We start from the raw sequence: 18857 nt of genomic DNA on the forward strand, positions 1-18857 counted from the left end.
GATAGAGTCTCACTCTGTCGCCAGGCACCAGGCTGGAGTGCAGCGGCATGACCTCGGCTAACTGCAATCTCTGTCTCCTGGATTCAAGCAACTTTCCTGCCTCAGCCTCCCGAGTAGCTGAGACTACAGGCATGTACCACCACACCCAGCTAATTTTTGTACTTTTTAGCAGAGACGGGGTTTCACCATGTTGGCCAGAATGTTCTCGATCTCTTAACCTCATGATCCGCCCACCTCGGCCTCCCAAAGTGCTGGGATTACAGGTGTGAGCTACCGCGTCCAGCCAAATCAAATGTATTTTAAATATCCAAGAGCTCATAACAATACATTGTTTTTAAGGTTCAGGCGATACATGTGCAGGTCTGTTACATGGATATATTGCATAATGCTGGGGTTTGGGCTTCTATTAAACCCATCACCCAAATAGTGAACATAGTACACCCAATAAGTAACATAATAATACTTTAAAAACAGCCACCACTGTAGATTGCTAAGGCACCAACTCTAAAAAATGGTAAGAGTGAAATCAAGCATTTACTCTACCTTTTCTTTAAGAATGATTTTTCAAGGTAATCTAATAGTTAAGGAAGAAAAATTCTTTATAGAAGAACTCAACATAGCATTCAGAACTAAGCTAAGAGCATTATCAATTACAGAATTAGGAAAGCACCACTTAGAAACTGCTAATGAAATAATTGATCTAGGGAAAAATACTCAATGGATGCTGAATCCTTAAGTGGAACAGCTGCTGGGGAGCTAAATTTATAATGCAGCAATGAGGCCGGCAATACAGAACCCACCAATTACTCCCAGCATGGTTGGAGGTGGGACCATCTGATGTAACGTGCTTTCTTTTTTTTTGAGATGGAGTCTCGCTTTGTCACCCAGGTTGGAGTGCAGTGGCGCGATCTTGGCTTACTGCAACCTCCACCTCCTGGGTTCAGGCGATTCTCCTGCCTTACCCTCCCCAAGTAACTGGGACTACAGGCACATGGCATCACATCCAGTTAATTTTTTTGGTATTTTTAGTAGAGATGAGGTTTCACCATGTTGGCCAGGCTTCCGAAATTCTTGACCTCAGGTGATCCAGCCACCTCGGCTTCCGAAAGTGCTAGGATTACAGGCGCGAGCCACCACCACACCCGGCCCATATGCACTTTCTTATGTGCTACAGCAAGAATTACTCAGTACCACCTGTGAAGTACCTGCATAATCTATCAGTTTTCCAGAAGGCACTGTGTTCAACTCAGAGTTCTTTGCAATAAAGCACTTTATGAAACTATACGATGCTGCCAGTGGAAACTCCATTCCAAGCCACAGCTTCTCCCTTTCCTCTGAGGTGTATGTCTGTGACAATTCCAAAGTAACCGCTGATTCTACTGCCTTCTGGAAAGCATTATTTAAGAGTCGTGGGTGTGATACATTCCCAAAACATGCAACCGTGAAGTCACGTCCCGAGGGGATAATTATCAAGTCTGGAATAAATTTATTTGCCACATCACCTCTCATCCTAGTCTTCACCAAAATGTCCCATGTAAAATCTATCCTGTATGAACATTTAAAACTAGCATTAACTGAGAACTTTTTAGGCTCATATGTTTTTCCCACTAATACTTGTAGATGACAGTGAACTCACTAAGAGAATTCCACATAATGAGCACATGAAGACTTGAATATAAAGAAATTCCCTCTTTCCTGAGGCATAATTTTTGGGCAAATGTGATATTTTAAGACTGTTCAGGCCAGGCATGGTGGCTCACACCTGTAATCCCAGCACTTTGCGAGGCTGAGGTAGGCGGATCACTTAAGGTCAGGAGTTCGAGATCAGCCTGGCCAACATGGTGAAACCCTGTCTCTACTAAAAATATAAAAAGTCAGCCAGGCATGGTGGCAGTCACCTGTAATCTCAGCTACTTGGGAGGCTAAGGCAGGAGAATGAGAATCACTTGAACCCAGGAGGCAGAGGTTGTAGTAAGCAGAGATCACACCATTGCAGTCCAGCCTGGGCAAGAGGGAGACGATTTCTCAAATAATAATTATTATTATGTTCAAGCCTGAGCAACAAAGTGAGAACCTGTTTTTACAAAAAGTAAAAATTAGTCAGGCACAGTGGTGCATGCCTATGGTCCCAGGCACACAGGAGGCTGAAGTGGGAGGATCACTTGACCCAGGTCGAGGATGCAGCAAGCAGTGGAAGTATGTCTGCAACACTGCGCTCAGCCTGGGCAACAGAGGAAGACCCTGTCTAAAAAAAAAAAAAGTATTCACTGATGCCAGTGGCTCAAACCTGTAATCACAGCTCTTTGGGAGGCAGAGGCAGCAGGATCATTTGAGGCCAGGAATTCAAGACCAGCCTGGACAACATAGTGATATCCCCATCTCTACCAAAACAGAAATACAAATATTAGCCAGGTATGGTGTGTGTGCCTGTAGTCTTAGCTTCCTGGGAGTCTAAAACAGGGGGATCACTTGAGCCCAGGTGTTTAAGGCTGCCATAAGCTATGACTGTGCCACTGCACTTCAGCCTGTGTGACAGTGAGACTGTCTCTGAAAAACAAAACAAGACAATGTTCATTGAATTTGTCTTCGAAAAAGCTCAACAATTAGAAGCAATCTAAATGACCAACAGGAAGGTTGACTACGATATCTAAATAATAGTACTTCAAGAAGGGATTAAAAATCACACCTATCTATATTTATTGGCATATAAAGGTACATATCAACAATGTTAAGTGACAGCAAAAAAAGGTATCAGACAGTACATATAGCACGATCCTCTACTGTAAAAGAGGGCTGTTAGAGTGACATCAGCAAGACAGAAACGAGAAACCCAGAGACACACGACACATTCCCCACATGACACACAGATTTAAAATCTGAGCATTCAACAGCCAGAGACCCTCTCTTTGGCACAGTACAGCATGAGGAAACACTCAATTCCCGTCTTCTTCCTGAGAAGCAAGAAGTTGGTGTACACCCTGTGTTCTTTACTTTTTAAAGTGCAGCCAGAGGAACTGATTTCTGTCTCATCTAAATCAAAGTAGTGACAGGAACAGGGAACCAGGTTGGGGGCTAAGAACTAACGCGATCAATTGGCACCAGAGGCTGCAGTACCAACAGAGAGAAACTAGGTGGAGCTCCAGTACTGTGGCTTACTGCAATACCGACAAGGTCACAGGGCTGCAGAGTTCCTGAGTAGAAACCAGTGACCTTCAATTAGATTACACCCACAAGCCCACAGAGGATATGCTCAGAAAAGGCTCAAAGGGGCTCCAGGGTCTCTTACTAGGCTAACTGAATAAAATTTTCCCATTATGAAACCAGACTGCAAAGACTGGGAGAGGTGGCTAATTTTTCAAATGCGAAGATCCCAAAACAAAAAAACAAGATATACAAATAAACAAAAATATGGCATATCCAAAGGAACAAATTAAAACTCCAGCAACCAACCCCAAAGAAATGAAGACATATGAAATGCCCAGTAATTCAAAATAATTGTCATAAGATTGCTCGGTAAATTAAAAGAGAGCAGAGACAGACAACTAAATGAAATTAGGAATATGATGTATGAACAAAATGAGAATATCAACAGAGATAGAAACTATAAAAGCCAAAGAGAAATTCTAAAACTGAAGAATATAAAACTTGAATTGAAAATTTCACTAGAAGGACTAAACAGCAGACCTGAGCAGGCAGAAGAAAGAATCAGTGAACTTAAAGATAGGACTTTTGAAATTACTGAGGTACAGGAGCAAAAAGAAAAAAGAATAAAAGAAAAATAATGATATTCTAAAGGACTTATGGACAGCAAAAAGTGAAACACACTCATTATGAAAGTTCTACAAGGAGAAAAGAGCCTATTTGAACTTCCCAAATATGAGAAGATAAATGGTAAGTTCAAAGAAGTATTATAATAAAGCTGTTAAAAGTCACAAAGAATACTGAAAGCAGCAGAGAAAAGTGACCCATTATATACAAGATAGCATCTATTAGATTATCAGCAGATTTCCTAGCAGAAACTTTGTAAGCTAGAAGAGAGTGGAATAATGTATTAAAACATACAAAACAAAAACCAGCCAACCAAGAATATTATACCTGGCAAAACTGTAATTCAAAAGTAAAAAGGTGCAGTGGCTCACATCTGTAACCCCAGCACTTTGGGAGGCCGAGGCAGGTGGATCACCTGAGGTCAGGAGTTTGAGACGAGCATTAACAACATGGTGAAACCCCATCTCTACTAAAAATGCAAAAATTAGCTGGGCATCGTGGTGGGCGCCTATAACCCCAGCTACTCAGGAAGCTGAGGAGGAGAATTGCTTGAACCCAGGGGGTGGAGGTTGCAGCAAGCCAAGACTGTGCCATTGCACTCCAGCCTGGCAACACAGCAAAACTCCATCTCAAAAAAAAAAAGGAAAGAAGAAATTAAGACTTTCCCAGATAAACAAAAGCTGAGTGAATTCATCACCACTAGACCTGCCCTATTGCTGAAGGAAATTTTTCAAGTTGAAGCAAAAGGTCAATAAGCAGCAATAAAGCACCATATAAAAACATGTAACTCCCTGGTAAAGGTAAATATCCAGATGAATATAGACTCTTGTAGTAAAGTAATGCAGGTGCATGAATCTCTTTAAAATCTGGTACCTCTTTTAAATCTTTTAATCGCATAAAATCACTTCTTAAAGACTGAAGGCATAAACAGTAACTATAAATCTAAATTAATGTATACGCTATACAAAAAGAGGTCACTGGTGTCATTGATAAATTAAAGTGCAGGGGAGGCAGAGATGTAAAGGAGTAGAGATTTTATGTCATTGAAGTAATCAGCTTTAAATAGACTGTTATAACTTTAAGATATATAATTGCAAACGTAACTATAAAATGAATATCTATTGAATATACACAAAAGGAAATGGCAAGGAAATCCAAGTACGTCACTATTTTTAAAAATCAACAAAACACAAAAGAAAGCAGCGAGAGGAAAAGATAGATAAAAAATTCCAAGACATACAAGAATAATCAAGTAAATGGCAATAGTAAATCCTTCTGAATCAGTAATCTCTAAAAATGTAAAGGGGTCAAACATCTCAATTAAAAGAGAGGCCAAATGAAATTTTTTAAATGAGATCCATTAATACACTATCTACAAAAAATTTAGTTTACATCAAAAGACATACATAGGTTAAAAGTGAAAGAATGAAAAAAAGGTAATTCATGCAATCCAGAATCAAAGGAAAACAAAGGTGAGCATACTTGGACAAAATAAAACTTTAAAACAAAAACTGACACAAGAGACAAAGAAGAACATTATATAATAATAAAAGGGTCAAATCTCTGAAAAGACGTAACAATTCTAAATAAAGATGCACCTAATAATAGAGCTCTCAGATATACGAAGTCAACACTGACAAAACTGAAAGAAGAAACAAACACTACCTCGGTAATAGTAGGAGACTTCAATATTCCACTTTGAGTTATGGATAGAATGATCAAACAGAAGATCAATAAGGAAACACTGGACTTAAACAACACTATAATCAAATGGATCCAATAGACATAAAGAACACTGATCCCAACAGAAGCGGAATACACATTCGTCTCAAGAGTACATGGAACATTCTCCAAGACAGACCACAGGTTAGGCCCCATAAGGTCTCAACAATTTTTTTTTAAGACAGGTTCTCACTCTGTCGCCCAAGTGGCACAAGGTTCACTGCAGCCTCCATCTCCTGGGCTCAATCAATCCTTCCATCTCAGACACCCGAGTAGATGGGACTACAGGGATGTACCACCATGCCCAGCTAGTTTTTGTATTTTCAGTAAAGACAGGATTTCATCATGTTGCCAAGATGGGTCTTGAACACCTGAAGTCAAGAGATCTGCCCACCTCAGCCTCCCAAAGTGCTGGGATTACAGGTGTGAGCCAGTGCCACCCACCAATGAATTTAAGACTATCTTCTTTAACCACAACAAAATGAAACTAGAAGTTAATATCAGAAAACAAACAACAACAAAAACCAGGAAAATACCAAAATGTATGGCAATTAAACAACTCGCCACTAAACAACGGGTAAAAGAAGAAATCACAAGGGAATTTAGAAAATAATCCAGAAACAAAAGAAAACAGAAAAACATACCAAAACTTATGATACGCAGCAAAAAGCCATGCAAAGAGGGAAGTTTATACCAGTAAACATTTACATTAAAAAAAAGAAGAAGAAAATTCTCAAATCAGCAACCTAACTTTATACCTCAAGGAAAACTGAAAAAAGAAAATAAACTAAACCCAAAATTAGCAGAAGGAAGAAACAAAATAAAGATTGGATCAAATAAATAAATAGAAAAAAAAACAGCAGAAAAAAAAAATCAAAGAAACCTAGAGTTGGTTTTTGAAAAGATCAATAAAATTAACAAACCCTTAGCTAGATTAGCTAAGAAAAAAGAAGATTCAAATAACTAAAATCAGAAATGAAAGCGGGAACACAACAACTGATATCACAGAAACAGAAGAATTACAAGAGACTACTATGAATGATTATGTGCCAACAAATTGGATAATCTAGACAAAATGGATAAACCCCTAAAAACATACAACTTTCCAATGGTGAATCATGGAGAAATACAAAATTTGAACACACTTATAAATAAGGGGATTAAAGCAGTAATAAAAAACCGCACAGCAAAGAAAAGCTCAAGGCCAGAGAATGTCACTGGAAAATATTCTGCTAAACACTTGAAAAAGAATTAACATCAATCCTCCTCAAACAGTTCTCTTCCAAAGAACTGAAACAGTGGGAACACTTTTCCAGCACATTCTATGAAGCCAGCATTCCTCTGATACCAAAGCCAGACAGAGATACAAGAAAACTACAGACCAATATTCCATGCAAAAATCCTCAACAGAACACCAGCAAATGGAATTAAAACTGTGCATTAATAGAATTATATACACCATAACCAAGTGGGATTTATAACTACAATACAGGGATCATGCAACATACAAATCGATCAGTGTAATACATACTACATTAACAAAATGGAAGAAAAAAACACAGGATCATCTCAATTGATATAGAAAAGCATTTGACAAAATTCAAGACACTTTCATGATTAAAAAAAAAAGGTGACAAACTAGAAATAGAAAAAAACTTCTTCAACAAAATAAAGGTAATATATGAAAAGCCCATCGGTAATATCACATTTGACAGCAAACAATGAAAGCTTTCCCTCTAAGATTAGGGGCAAGGCAAACTACTAGTCAACATAGTGCTGAAAATCCTAACTAGAGCAATTAACAAAAAAAGTAAAAGGCACCCAAACTGGAAAAGAAGAAGTAAAATTAACATTATTTGCAGATAAAGTGATCTTATATGTAGAAAAACCTAAAGAATCTACCAAAAACTACAACTAATAATTTTAGCGAAGTTTCAGGATCCAAAATCAACACACAAAAAAACTCTATTTTCGCATACTAACAATGATCAGTCCCAACAAAAAAATCAATAAAACAATCCCATTTACTATACTATCAAAAAAGATAAAATACTTAGGAATAAACCTAACTGAGGAGGTAAAAGATTTTTCTACAAAACATTTCTAAAAGAAATCAGAGAAGATACAAATAAATGGAAAGATATCTTGTGTTCAAGTATTGGAAGACTTAATAATATTAAAATGTCCACACTACCTAAAGTGATCTATAGATTCAATACAATCCCTACCAAAATCCCCAAAGCATTTTTTTATGGAAATAGGAAAAAAAATCCTCCTAAAATTTACGTGGAGTCTCAAGTGAACCTAAACAGCCAAAATAGTCTTGAAAAAAAGCTGTAGGCCTCATACTTCCTGATTTTAAAACACGCTACATGTCAGACGCAGCAGCTCATGTCTATAATCCCACGACATATTGTCTTGGTAAAAATTGGGACTGTTGTGGGGCTAAACACTGGACTGTCACAATTAAATGTCAAAATACTGGTAATAGTATTGTGGCTTACAAAAAAATTATTTCACTGTAAGACCACTAAAGAAAAATGGTAAGAAAATTCCTCTTTAAAATCTGCCAAATGATGAAATCTTTTGACAGTGGAGAGAGGAAAGAGGAGAGAGAAGATGGGGGAACGGGAGAAAAAGGGGAAAAATAGTGAGCTGCAGGTCCCCTGCTAAGTGGAGGGCAGGTGTGTCACTGCTCAAGGGAGTAACATCACAGCCCACATGCTCGGTTACCATGGAGACCCCTCTGCTCTGAGATAGTTATGATCTGACAGATGTCAGAGGGTTTTCACTTTCAAAACTTCCTGTTTTAATGAGAACATACCCTTGATAACACTTTTTCTTTAGAAGTGTGAAAAACATTAAAGAAAAAACCATACTCACCTGAATGTAATATATGCCCTTTTCTTGAGCATACATCATTAGAAAACAGTAATCTAGGTTTTGCTTTGTTCTCCATCTGAAATAAACATTTTCAAAAAGTACGTTAGGAATCAGACTCAAATTTAGTAAAATAAGATTAAATGTATAAACCTCAAGTGTCTACACAACATGTCATCTATGTGTACGTGTACACACACACACACACACACACTCACTTGGCAGAGAGTAAAGAAAATTCACTTTCCTCTAATGAAGCCTTTATCAAAATGTATTTCCAAGAACACTAATCCTCAAGCTGTCCTCAGGAAAAAAGAAGTCTAATGTCAAGTAAGTTTGTGTACATATTCCCCTTCTAGAAACATACTAGTTCACAAAAGGCACTAAAATACCCAGCAGTAAAGACATTTCTTGGAAAAAAATTTCTTAATCCATTATTTTCCAAACTTCCTTGACCACACACCCTTTTTTCAGTAATATCTTAATGTCTCATCAATTGAGTGCTTCAAAAGTTATACTTTTAGGATTCCTGCTCTAGTGCCTAGGACTGTTTTACATGCAGATAAAAGTTCCTAAATATGTACTGAATGCTTAAAAAAAAAAACTTCATATTTAAATTTACAGTATTAAATCCTGTCAGTGAATTCCTGGTAGCCTATAGAAACACCCTGATGAAAGTTAACTAAGAGAAATGGATCTAAAAGCTAGTTTAAGAAAACACAGTTAAAAGCCGATACTAAGTTTTTACATATTCTAAGAAAACCCTACGTTATCTCACAAACTGTCCTGGATGTAATGAGACTTACCTAGAATATTTTACCAAATTCAACTCTAAAATGTTTTCAGCTTTGATAAATAAAAACTACATGTATTAGATATTTAAATAAGCTCGCAAGTGTGGAGGATTTAGAACAGCACATGCTCACCTTACTCTTTCTTTAGAGTCTCCAAATGTCTCCTTTAGGTTTGTCAAGTCAGGATAATAGCTTTCAGGGGGTGATATGACTTCCACCAAGCCAGAACTGATTTCTTTAGAAAATCTATTATGAGAAAGGTTAGCTGAGTTACTTAAGTTCTGTGGAATTTGATTTATCTTAATGCTCAATGTACTGAGTTTAACACAAAACACATTAGTAATCATTTGTAGCAACATATAATGTTACGGCCACAGGGTGTTAAATGGAGCAGCTCATCACTGAATTCATTTACCAGAAAATACAGGTTTCTCCAATAGCAAAAGTTTTTTTTTTTTTAAGTACTACTTTAAGAACTATAAAATACTGCTATTATTAAAGTAGCAGAGAAATCCTAAGCCAACTGCAGGCATTGATGTTCCTAAAATGTATCTGAATTAAAAAAAAAAATCAAGGTCTCACAGAAAACAGAAAATGAAAGAAAAACAAATAAGTATGTATGTATCTTTAAATACACATATTTACGCAAAACCAAAGTTCTTACATCCTCAGGAAGCTCTGCCTGTAGGTTACAGACCACATGTCATTCTCAGCCAGTGTTTCTCAACTGGGCATGATTCTGTCCCTCTAGAGGACTTTAGCAATGTCTGTTCTGGTTGCCACAGTGGTGGTCAGTACTACTGACACTTGGTGGGTAGACGTTAGGGATCCTGCTCCACATTCTACAATGCATTGGACAGCCCCCACAACACAAAATTATCTAGCCCAAAATTTCCACAGTGCAAGGCTGAGAACCCTTTCTAAACTTTTTAGTTAGTCTGTGCTGACTCAAATGTAATTTCTTTCGCTTTTGCATCCTCCCTTCATTCAGTTTTGCAAATCTCCACAAAATGGTAGTGCAACTGCCTGCCTTTGCACAAATGTTCTTAGTGTTTAACTGTACTTTTTTTTCTGAGCTTGGTTTTCTATATGCAGAGGAAGATGTAAATCAACAGAGTCCCTGCAGAAGCCCATAGGCCTGCCCATGGGGTCCGTGGGAAGGGGGGCCCATGGTTACTGCTCTGTTCCTTTACTTAAGAAGTCTATGCTAAATTGTGTTGCTATAAAGACTTCCAAGAAACTCAGCACTTCAGGAAATCAAACAAATAACAGTTTAATCCTGAACTATGCAGAACTTTTTTAAATAGTCGATTTTAACATTTGGATAGAAAAAGAGCCACATTATTTTCAATGTAGGGTTAGCAAATGATTGTTGCTTCTCTTTCGTCTTTTCTTTTTAAGTAGAAGGTATGTCTTTTAGGGACAAAAACCAGATACAATTTAATGAAGAAACTCATAGCAAGACTAATTTTACTACATTTTAAAACTGTTAAGGCAATATTATCAAAATAATAATACCTGAAACTTACTAAGCTTTCCCTCTGTTACCCGCCATGTGCCTTGCTCATAGTGAACTGCTAATCAATCCTTGCAGAACAGAAGAATAGATTAAGACATAGTTTAAAATCGAGGTCTGAAATTGCTATGTGAATATCTACCCTGAGAGCAGAAAATTTTGCCTGGTAAGTACAGTGTGAAAGATTTAATCCCATATGATTCTCTCTATATTCATTGTCTTCAAGATTAAAGACTGTTGTTTAATAGTGTTACATACACAGGACATTCAAGTCTTTTCTAAAATGAAATATACCAATTTATCCCATCACATAACTGGATATATTTGCACCACTTTATGACAATACAAAATACCAATCAGAGGTGATCTCATAAACAATGAACTCCACAGAGATATGAACTATCAAGGAAGGCATTTTCTTTTAGCAAGAAACCAAGAGATAACAGTCACCAAAATATTTTTATGTTTATAATTAAGAAGAACTTACTCTTTCTCCAGGTTGGCTACAACACCATGTACATAATCAATATCTGTCTGGGAAAGAAAAAAAATGTATCACATTCATGTTTTTATATTTTTATTTAACTGTCAATATTGAACTTAAAATTAAATGAATGATGAAAACATACATTAAATTTTTAGACAATTTATTAGATTTACATTTCTGTATTGTTCTATTGTAGTACTATACGTCATTAAGCACTTACAAAATAAGCAGATTTAAAGTTTTTATTTTTTTAAATTATCTATGTTGGATTCAGTAGGAAAACTGAGCACAAAAACGATTTCTACTTCTATCAAAATATCCAAACTACAGTGAGTAATATTAGTGACAGATGCTGAATGTTATGAATAAAGGTTTTTCTACTTGGAATCATAACACCTAGGTTCAAGATTTGCCTCTGTAGCTACTGAACTGTATACTCTAAAGTAAGTCATTTCTCTGAGTTTCAATTTCCTATTCTATTAAAAAAAAGGGGGAAAATGCCTTAGAGATTATGAGATAAATGATAAAACTATGTAATAAAAAGCAGCTGTATTATTACGCTCTATTATTATTATTATTACACTGATACTGATAACTGAATCAAGAGCACTTTAATCTGTTAGAAATAAACATTTATCAGATCTGCATATTTTTGAATTATGAACAAGTCAAATTTCTAGTACTTCCCATTAATTTTACTTTATTTTCTTTACTCATTTAATGAATCACATATATTTACATTTCAGAAACATTTACTGAGTGTCTACTCTAGGCCAGGCTGGAACCACTGCAGTGAACAAGACAATTCTAGGTATGGCAGACATGTTATAAACAGACATTTTCAACCAAGTTCAGATCTAACCCAGCCTGGAGGGTAGAGGCATAAGAGGAGGCGGCCTGGAAGAGGTGATGTTCAACAGTAAGAACTGGCTTCTTCTTCCAGGGCCCTGGCTCCCTGGGGTCTAACAAAGATAAATACTATTAGCTCTTTTCTTCTAAGAGGTAAACTGAGTCTGTCTCTGATGCTATGTCAAAGACCAAGGAATAGGGCCAAAGTGAGAATTCCAGCTTTACCTCCTACCAGCTGGATAACCTTGGGAGAGCTGCTAAGCCTCTCTGGGCCTCAGTTCCCCAGTAAAATAGAGAAAACAGGGAAACTGCTTTCTAGGAAGCTGTAATGACTGATTAACAGGGTGCGGCACAGGTGACGGGCAAATGCAAAAAATTACGAGCACTATTTCTCCAGTGCGTCTGTCCAGACACCACCTTCCTCTTAACTCCAGATCCTAACCCCTTCAAGGACCCCAGGAAGCCCAAGGGACAACCAGGCCAGGGACATGGCAGGATGTGTTGCAGGGCCATGGCCACATTTTTGAGCCAGCCAAAGCCCTACTGATATGGTTTGGCTCTGTTCCCACCCAATCTCATCTTGAATTGTAGCTCCCATAATTCCAATGTGTACTGGGAGGGACCCTGGGGAGATAACTGAATCATGGGGGGCAGTTCCCCCATACTATTCATGTGATAGTGAGTAAGTCGCATAAGATCTGGTGGTTTTATTATGGGTTTCCCCTTTTGCTTGATTCTCATTTTCTTTCTCGTCTGCTGCCATGTAAGACATGCCTTTCATCTTCCACCATGATTGTAAGGCCTTCCCAGCCATGTGGAATTGTGAGTCCATTAAACTCTTTTTCTTTATAAATTACCCAGTCTTGGGTATATCTTTGTCAGCAGCATGAAAACGGACTAATACACCTACCTATCAATTTTAAATACAATGATAAGATATTACAACGCTCAATTGTTAAAAGACTCAATTATGTATAAAATGTGATCTATGTTATAAAGACTGTCAAAACACTTAATACTTGAGAAAAACAAACAAAAAAGGTATACCTTAATCCTGGAAGTTACAAAACCATCAAATTAGAAAAAGTTCTTATAACAGGCTTTCTGAAAATGTATTTTAATTTCTGTAATTGAAAGTAATTCTGATTTTTGCTGTTAAGTCTAACGACTCATGAATAAGATAGTTTCATGAGACTATACCATTTAAACTCTTAAACTATGGAGATACAATTGGACTATAGCTCAAAACTCTCTGTAGCTCCTCAATAGAAGCCCAAATATTAGTGATTTCTTTTTAAATAAGTTATCATTCACAAATTTGACCAATGAGTATTTAACTGCTCAACAAGCTATAATTTTGGAGAATATGAACAATCATGGTTTTATGAACTTCACTGTGTATAACAACCTGAAATTCAATTTGATAAGCATTTAATGAGGGACAGTGATTTGTCCACCTAAGGAAACAGGAATAAAAAGTTGAGTAAGACCAGTTCCAAAAATCAAAGAAATCTGAAAAAGAAATCAAGAGAACAATCCCATTTACAATAGGTACCAAAAAATACTTAGGAAAAACTTTAACAAAGGAATTGAAAGAACCAGACACTGAAAATTATAAAATGTTGCTGAAATAATTTGCAGAACACACAAATAAATGGAAAGACATTCTGTGTTCATGAATTGGAAGAATTAATATGATTTAAATGTCCATATTACCCGAAGTGATCTACAGATTCAATGTAATCCCTATCAAAATTCTGAGGTAGCTCTGGCCTCATTAAGAAGAGTTTGGAAGTACTCCCTCCTCTCCCACATTTTTATATAGACGCACTGACCAATGGAACCGAATACAGAGCCTAGAAATGAACCCATGCATGTATGGTCAATTGATCTTCAGCAAAGGTGCCAAGAATACTCAATGAAAAAAATTTATTTAGCAAACGGTGTTGAGAAAACTCTATATCCATACAGAAGAATGAAAGTGGAGCTTCAACTCACACCAAATATACAAATCAACTCAAAATGGATTAAGAACAAAAGAAGAGTCTAAAACCACCAGAAGAAAACATAGGGGGAAAACTACACGACGCTGGCCTGGGCAATGGTTTTTTGGATATGACCCCAAAGACTTAGGCAACAAGAACAAAAACAGACAAATAGGATCACATCAAACTAGAACTCTTCTGCATGCAAAGGAAATAACAGTGTTAATAGTGTCTCTATAAACTATGGGTTAGGAGAAAATATTTGTATGCTGTACATCTGATAAGAAGTTAATACCCAAAATTTGTAAGAAATTCCAACAGGTCAAGAGGAGGAAAAAAAAACATTGAAAAAAACAGGCAAGGGACCTGAATAGGCATTTCCCAAAAGAGGATATACAAATGGCCAACAGATATATGAAAAATGCTCAACACCGCTAATCATTAAGGAAATGCAAATTAAAACCACAATCAGATGTCATCATATCGGTCAGAATGGCTAATTGTCAAAAAGGCAAAAGATAACCCATATTAGGAAGAATGTGGAGAAAAGAAATGGATGGATATATACATTGTGTCCATACTAGGTACATATATGGATCCACTGTATCCATATTATCAAGCTCTGAGTATAGGTTGGTAAATAAAGATCTCTGCAGCATTCGTGCCAAGGGCTTGAGACAGTTAGCGTGACTCGCCCCATCTTGGCTGCTGGACCTATCTGCACTCCCCTCTCTCGAGGGCTGTCGAGCTGAGACAAAGGTCACGGGCTGAGTCACTGAGGCAAAAACAGAATACAAAGCAAAGGTCTGCGGTTTATGAGGACATTGTGCTGTCTGCTTTCATGTCCCCATCAGTCTCTGTGTAAGCAATAAATTTGCTACAATTGAGATGCCTGAGAGGGGCAGAGACCCCTGCCCATATTTTCCCTGGAGCTAAGCCTTTGTTCTACCTCCTGATGGAAAACAGAATTAACAAGCCACCTTAAGGGCACCATTGTTTGCTTGCACTGTGTATCTTTGAAAAACATAAACTGCTTTGTAAACTATTATCACAAGCCCCCTTAAACTGCTTTGTGAGCCGTTATCACAAGCCCCTGATAACTATTTTTATGGAGTTTCTATTTCCTTTCTGTTTACCCCTTTTTTTGCTGAGATAAAGTAAATGTAACAAGAAAAAAGGTATAAAAGCTGTAACCCACAAGAATAAACTTGCTGCGTTTTGACCATAAGTTACGCAGACCTCCAGACTCCGCTTTCCTTTTTTCTTTCACTTCTGCGCACTCTCTCCCTCAGGTTGAACGAGACATCTATGTTGGTGGTCTCGGGGACTCTCGCAGGTCGGTAGCCCCCCGGCAGATGTGCCAGACCCCAACAGATCTCTGCCTTGTAAAACTCAAAACTGGTGAGAGAAGCAGTTCATAAACAAACAAAAATATGAACACATATGTATGTGCATACATAACTGAGTAATGTGTAATAAAAACAATGCAGTAACAGAGATAACCTATTTAAACCTTATATTCAGAGAAAATCTCTCTGAGGATTTGACATTTAAGCCTAAATCTGATACATATTTCTATTCAAACATACAAAAATAAACAGAAAACACTAAAAGGGCTATTTTAGGTTCATCAATTGGGGCTTTGTCCTTAAGAGTATATTGATGCTACAGCAATGGTTCTCATTTTTATTAGAACCCATTTAGTTCAAAATATGTTCATAATTTACCCATCTCTGACCACCTCCATGAACATTCTCCCAGTCCAAGCCTCACCTCGATTATGGCAACAGCTTTCTAAGTATTCTCCTTTCTTTTGACTTACCAAAGCAGACAGCAGGATCCTTTTTAAAAAGGTAAGCCATATAATTCTTGCCAAAAATGCAGAGCCAAAATATAATCATAAGAAAATATCAGATAAACCAAAACTGAGACATTTTACAAAATAACGGACCAGTACTCATCAAAACTGTCTAAGTTCATGAAAGACAAAAACATACTGAGGACCTGTCACGGACAGGAAGAAGCTAAGGCATGAGAACCGCTAACTCCGACATGGTAATCCACGGTGCACACTGGAACAGAAAGGCGAACCCAGGCAGAAAAATGTGAAACTCAAATAAAGTCTATAGTTGAGTGTTTATTTCCTGGTTTTGAAAACTCTAATATGACTACATAAATTGTCAACATTAGAACAGGCTGAGTGAAGAAAATACCCTCTATAATTTTTGCAACTTTCTGTAAATCTAAAATTATTTCAGAATAAAAAGGCTTTTAACATACTTAAAAAAAAAAAAAAACAGGTCAAGTGTCTTCTCTGTTCAAAACTTTCAATTGGCTTTCCATTTAAATTAGGGCCAGGTTTGGCAAAACAGATCTACTGCCTGTTATCCTAAAGTACAACTTTATTGAAACATGACCCCACTCATTTATATATTATGTCTGTTTTCAGGTTAAAATGGCAGAGACAAAGAGTTCCAACAGTGACTGTACGACTCCCAAAGCCTAAAATATTTACTAGGGGTCCTTTGAAAAAAGTCTGCCAGCCCCAGTGACTTAGAGTAAAAGCCAATTCTTGCAATGGCCTGTAGCACCCTACATGATCTGACCAAACCCACCCTTCTCTGACTGCCTCCTGCTACTGAGCCCCTCACCTTCTCTGCTCAAGCCATACAGGCCTCTCCTTGCTGTTTGGCAAAATGTGTCAACCAATGCTCTTGCCACAGGGTCTCTGCACATATAGTTCTTCTGCTTGGATTGTCCAACTCTTACATCCCTCAGGCTTTTGCCCAAATGTCCTGCCAACCTTCCCTGGGCAACCCCCCAAGCCTCTTTCCGTTTGTTTGTTTGTTTTTTGAGATGGAGTCTCACTCTGTCACCCAAGCTGGAGTGCAGTGGTGTGTGATCTTGCAACGCTCACTGCAACCTCTACCTCCTGGGTTCAAGCAATTCTCCTGCCTCAGCCTCCTGAGTAACTGAGATTACAGGTGTGCATCACCATGCCCAGCTAATTTTTTGTATTTTTAGTAGAGACTGGGTTTCACCATGTTGGTCAGGCTGGTCTTGAACTCCTGACCTTGTGATCCGCCTACCTCGCCTTCCCAAAGTGTTGGGATTACAGGCATGAGCCACCGCGCCTGGCCCTGCAAGCTTCTTTTCTTATTTACTGATTTATTTTCTTCAGCACTCATTATCATCTAGTATCCACCTAACATATTACATATTTGGGGATTTTCTTTCTTGTCCTTTTCAAATAAGTTTCAATGGGCAGAGGCTTGTAAAAATACATACGGAATTACAAGCAACTTACTTGCTTATAAATATTTACTCAATCACAAGCAAACTTTATGGAATATTATATATACAAACACATATGATTTCTTTCCTATAGTAGTTTGTATGATTTTTTTTTTAAGATAGTCTTGCTCTGTTGTCCAGGTTAAAGTGCAATGGTGTGTGTGATCATAGTTCACCGCAGCCTATAATTCCTGGGCTCAAGTGATCCTCCCACCTCAGCCTCCCAAGTAGCTGAAACCATGGGTGTGCACCACCATGCCTGGCTACATTTTTATTTTTTGTACAGATGGGGTCCTTGCTATGTTGCCCAGGTTGATTCCAAGCTCCTGGGGTTAAGCGATCCTCCCACTTCAGCCTCCCAAAGTACTGAGATTATGGGCATGAGCTACCATGCCCAGCCAGTTTGTATGATTTATAACCAATGTAAAAATAAACATTTTTAAATCTAGCTGCTTAAAAATTATGGGCCAAAATACTACCAATAAACCAATACAGTAATCTAGCATTTATAAAATCAAGAATAGAAGCTAGACAGATTAAAAACTAGACAAATAATCAGCAAGTATATAGAAGACTTGAACAACACTATCAACCAACTTGATCTAATATGTATCTATAGAAAGACACTCCTAGCTACTCAGGAGGATAAGGCAGGAAGATTGCTTGAGCCCAGCAGTTCAAGACCAGCCACTGCAACATAGTGAGACAAAAATTAAAAAAAAAAAAAAAATTACCAGGGTCAGGCATGGTGGCTCATGCCTGTAATTTCAGTGTTTTGGGAGGTCAAGGTGGGAGAATCACTTGAGCCCAGGAGTTAGGTTTACAGTGAGCTATGATCACAACACTGTAATCTAGCCTGGGTGGCAGAGAAAGATTCCATCTCTAAAAAATAAATAGATTAGATAGACAGATAGATTAGACAGATAGATGATAGATTAGATAGATGATTGCAGAAGGAAGGGAGGGAGGGAGGGAGGGAGGGAGGGAGGGAGGGAGGGAGGAGGACACTTTACTGAATAACAACAGAATTCATACCTTTTTTTTTTTGAGACAGAGTCTCATACTGTCACCTAGGCTGGAGTGCAGTGGTGCAACCTCAGCTCACTGCAACCTCCACCTCCTGGATTCAAGCTATTCTTCTGCCTCAGCCTCCTAAGTAGCTGGAACTAAAAGTGCACACCACCATGCCTGGTTAATTTTTGTATTTTTAGTAGAGATGGGATTTCACCATATTGGCGAGGCTGATCTCAAGTCCTGACCTCGTGATCCGCCTACCTCGGCCTCCCAAAGTGCTGGGATTACAGGCGTGAGCCACTGCGCCCGGCCAGAATCCACTCTTTTTAAGAACACATGGAACACTGTCCAGGAAAGACCATATACTAGATCGTAAACAAGTACTGATAAGTTTTAAAGGACTGAAATATGCAAAGTATGTGTTCTTTGTGAAGTAAATTACAAATCAACAAAAGAAGGACATTTTGGAAATCTTCAAATGGATAAAAAATTTTTAAACACTTTTCTAAATAACCCATGGGTCAAAGAAGAGATTATAAGAGGATCAG

General features: G+C 37.8%; 1 protein-coding gene across 5 annotated transcripts in view; it reads right to left on the reverse strand.

Moving 5' to 3' along the window:
* The window catches only part of MGAT4A (alpha-1,3-mannosyl-glycoprotein 4-beta-N-acetylglucosaminyltransferase A), a 119515-nt gene that overhangs the window by 33131 nt on the left and 67527 nt on the right, over window positions 1–18857 (reverse strand). For all 5 annotated transcript variants that reach the window (XM_078348745.1, XM_035271686.3, XM_078348744.1 and 2 more), the window contains 3 exons: window positions 11168–11214; window positions 9297–9410; window positions 8374–8449 (listed from right to left, as the gene is read on the reverse strand). In XM_078348745.1, coding sequence (XP_078204871.1) covers window positions 8374–8449; window positions 9297–9410; window positions 11168–11214 — 237 coding nt within the window. The remainder of the gene's footprint in view (window positions 1–8373; window positions 8450–9296; window positions 9411–11167; window positions 11215–18857) is intronic.

Source organism: Callithrix jacchus, chromosome 14 (genome assembly GCF_049354715.1).
Source record: "Callithrix jacchus isolate 240 chromosome 14, calJac240_pri, whole genome shotgun sequence".
Lineage (NCBI taxonomy): Eukaryota > Metazoa > Chordata > Mammalia > Primates > Cebidae > Callithrix > Callithrix jacchus.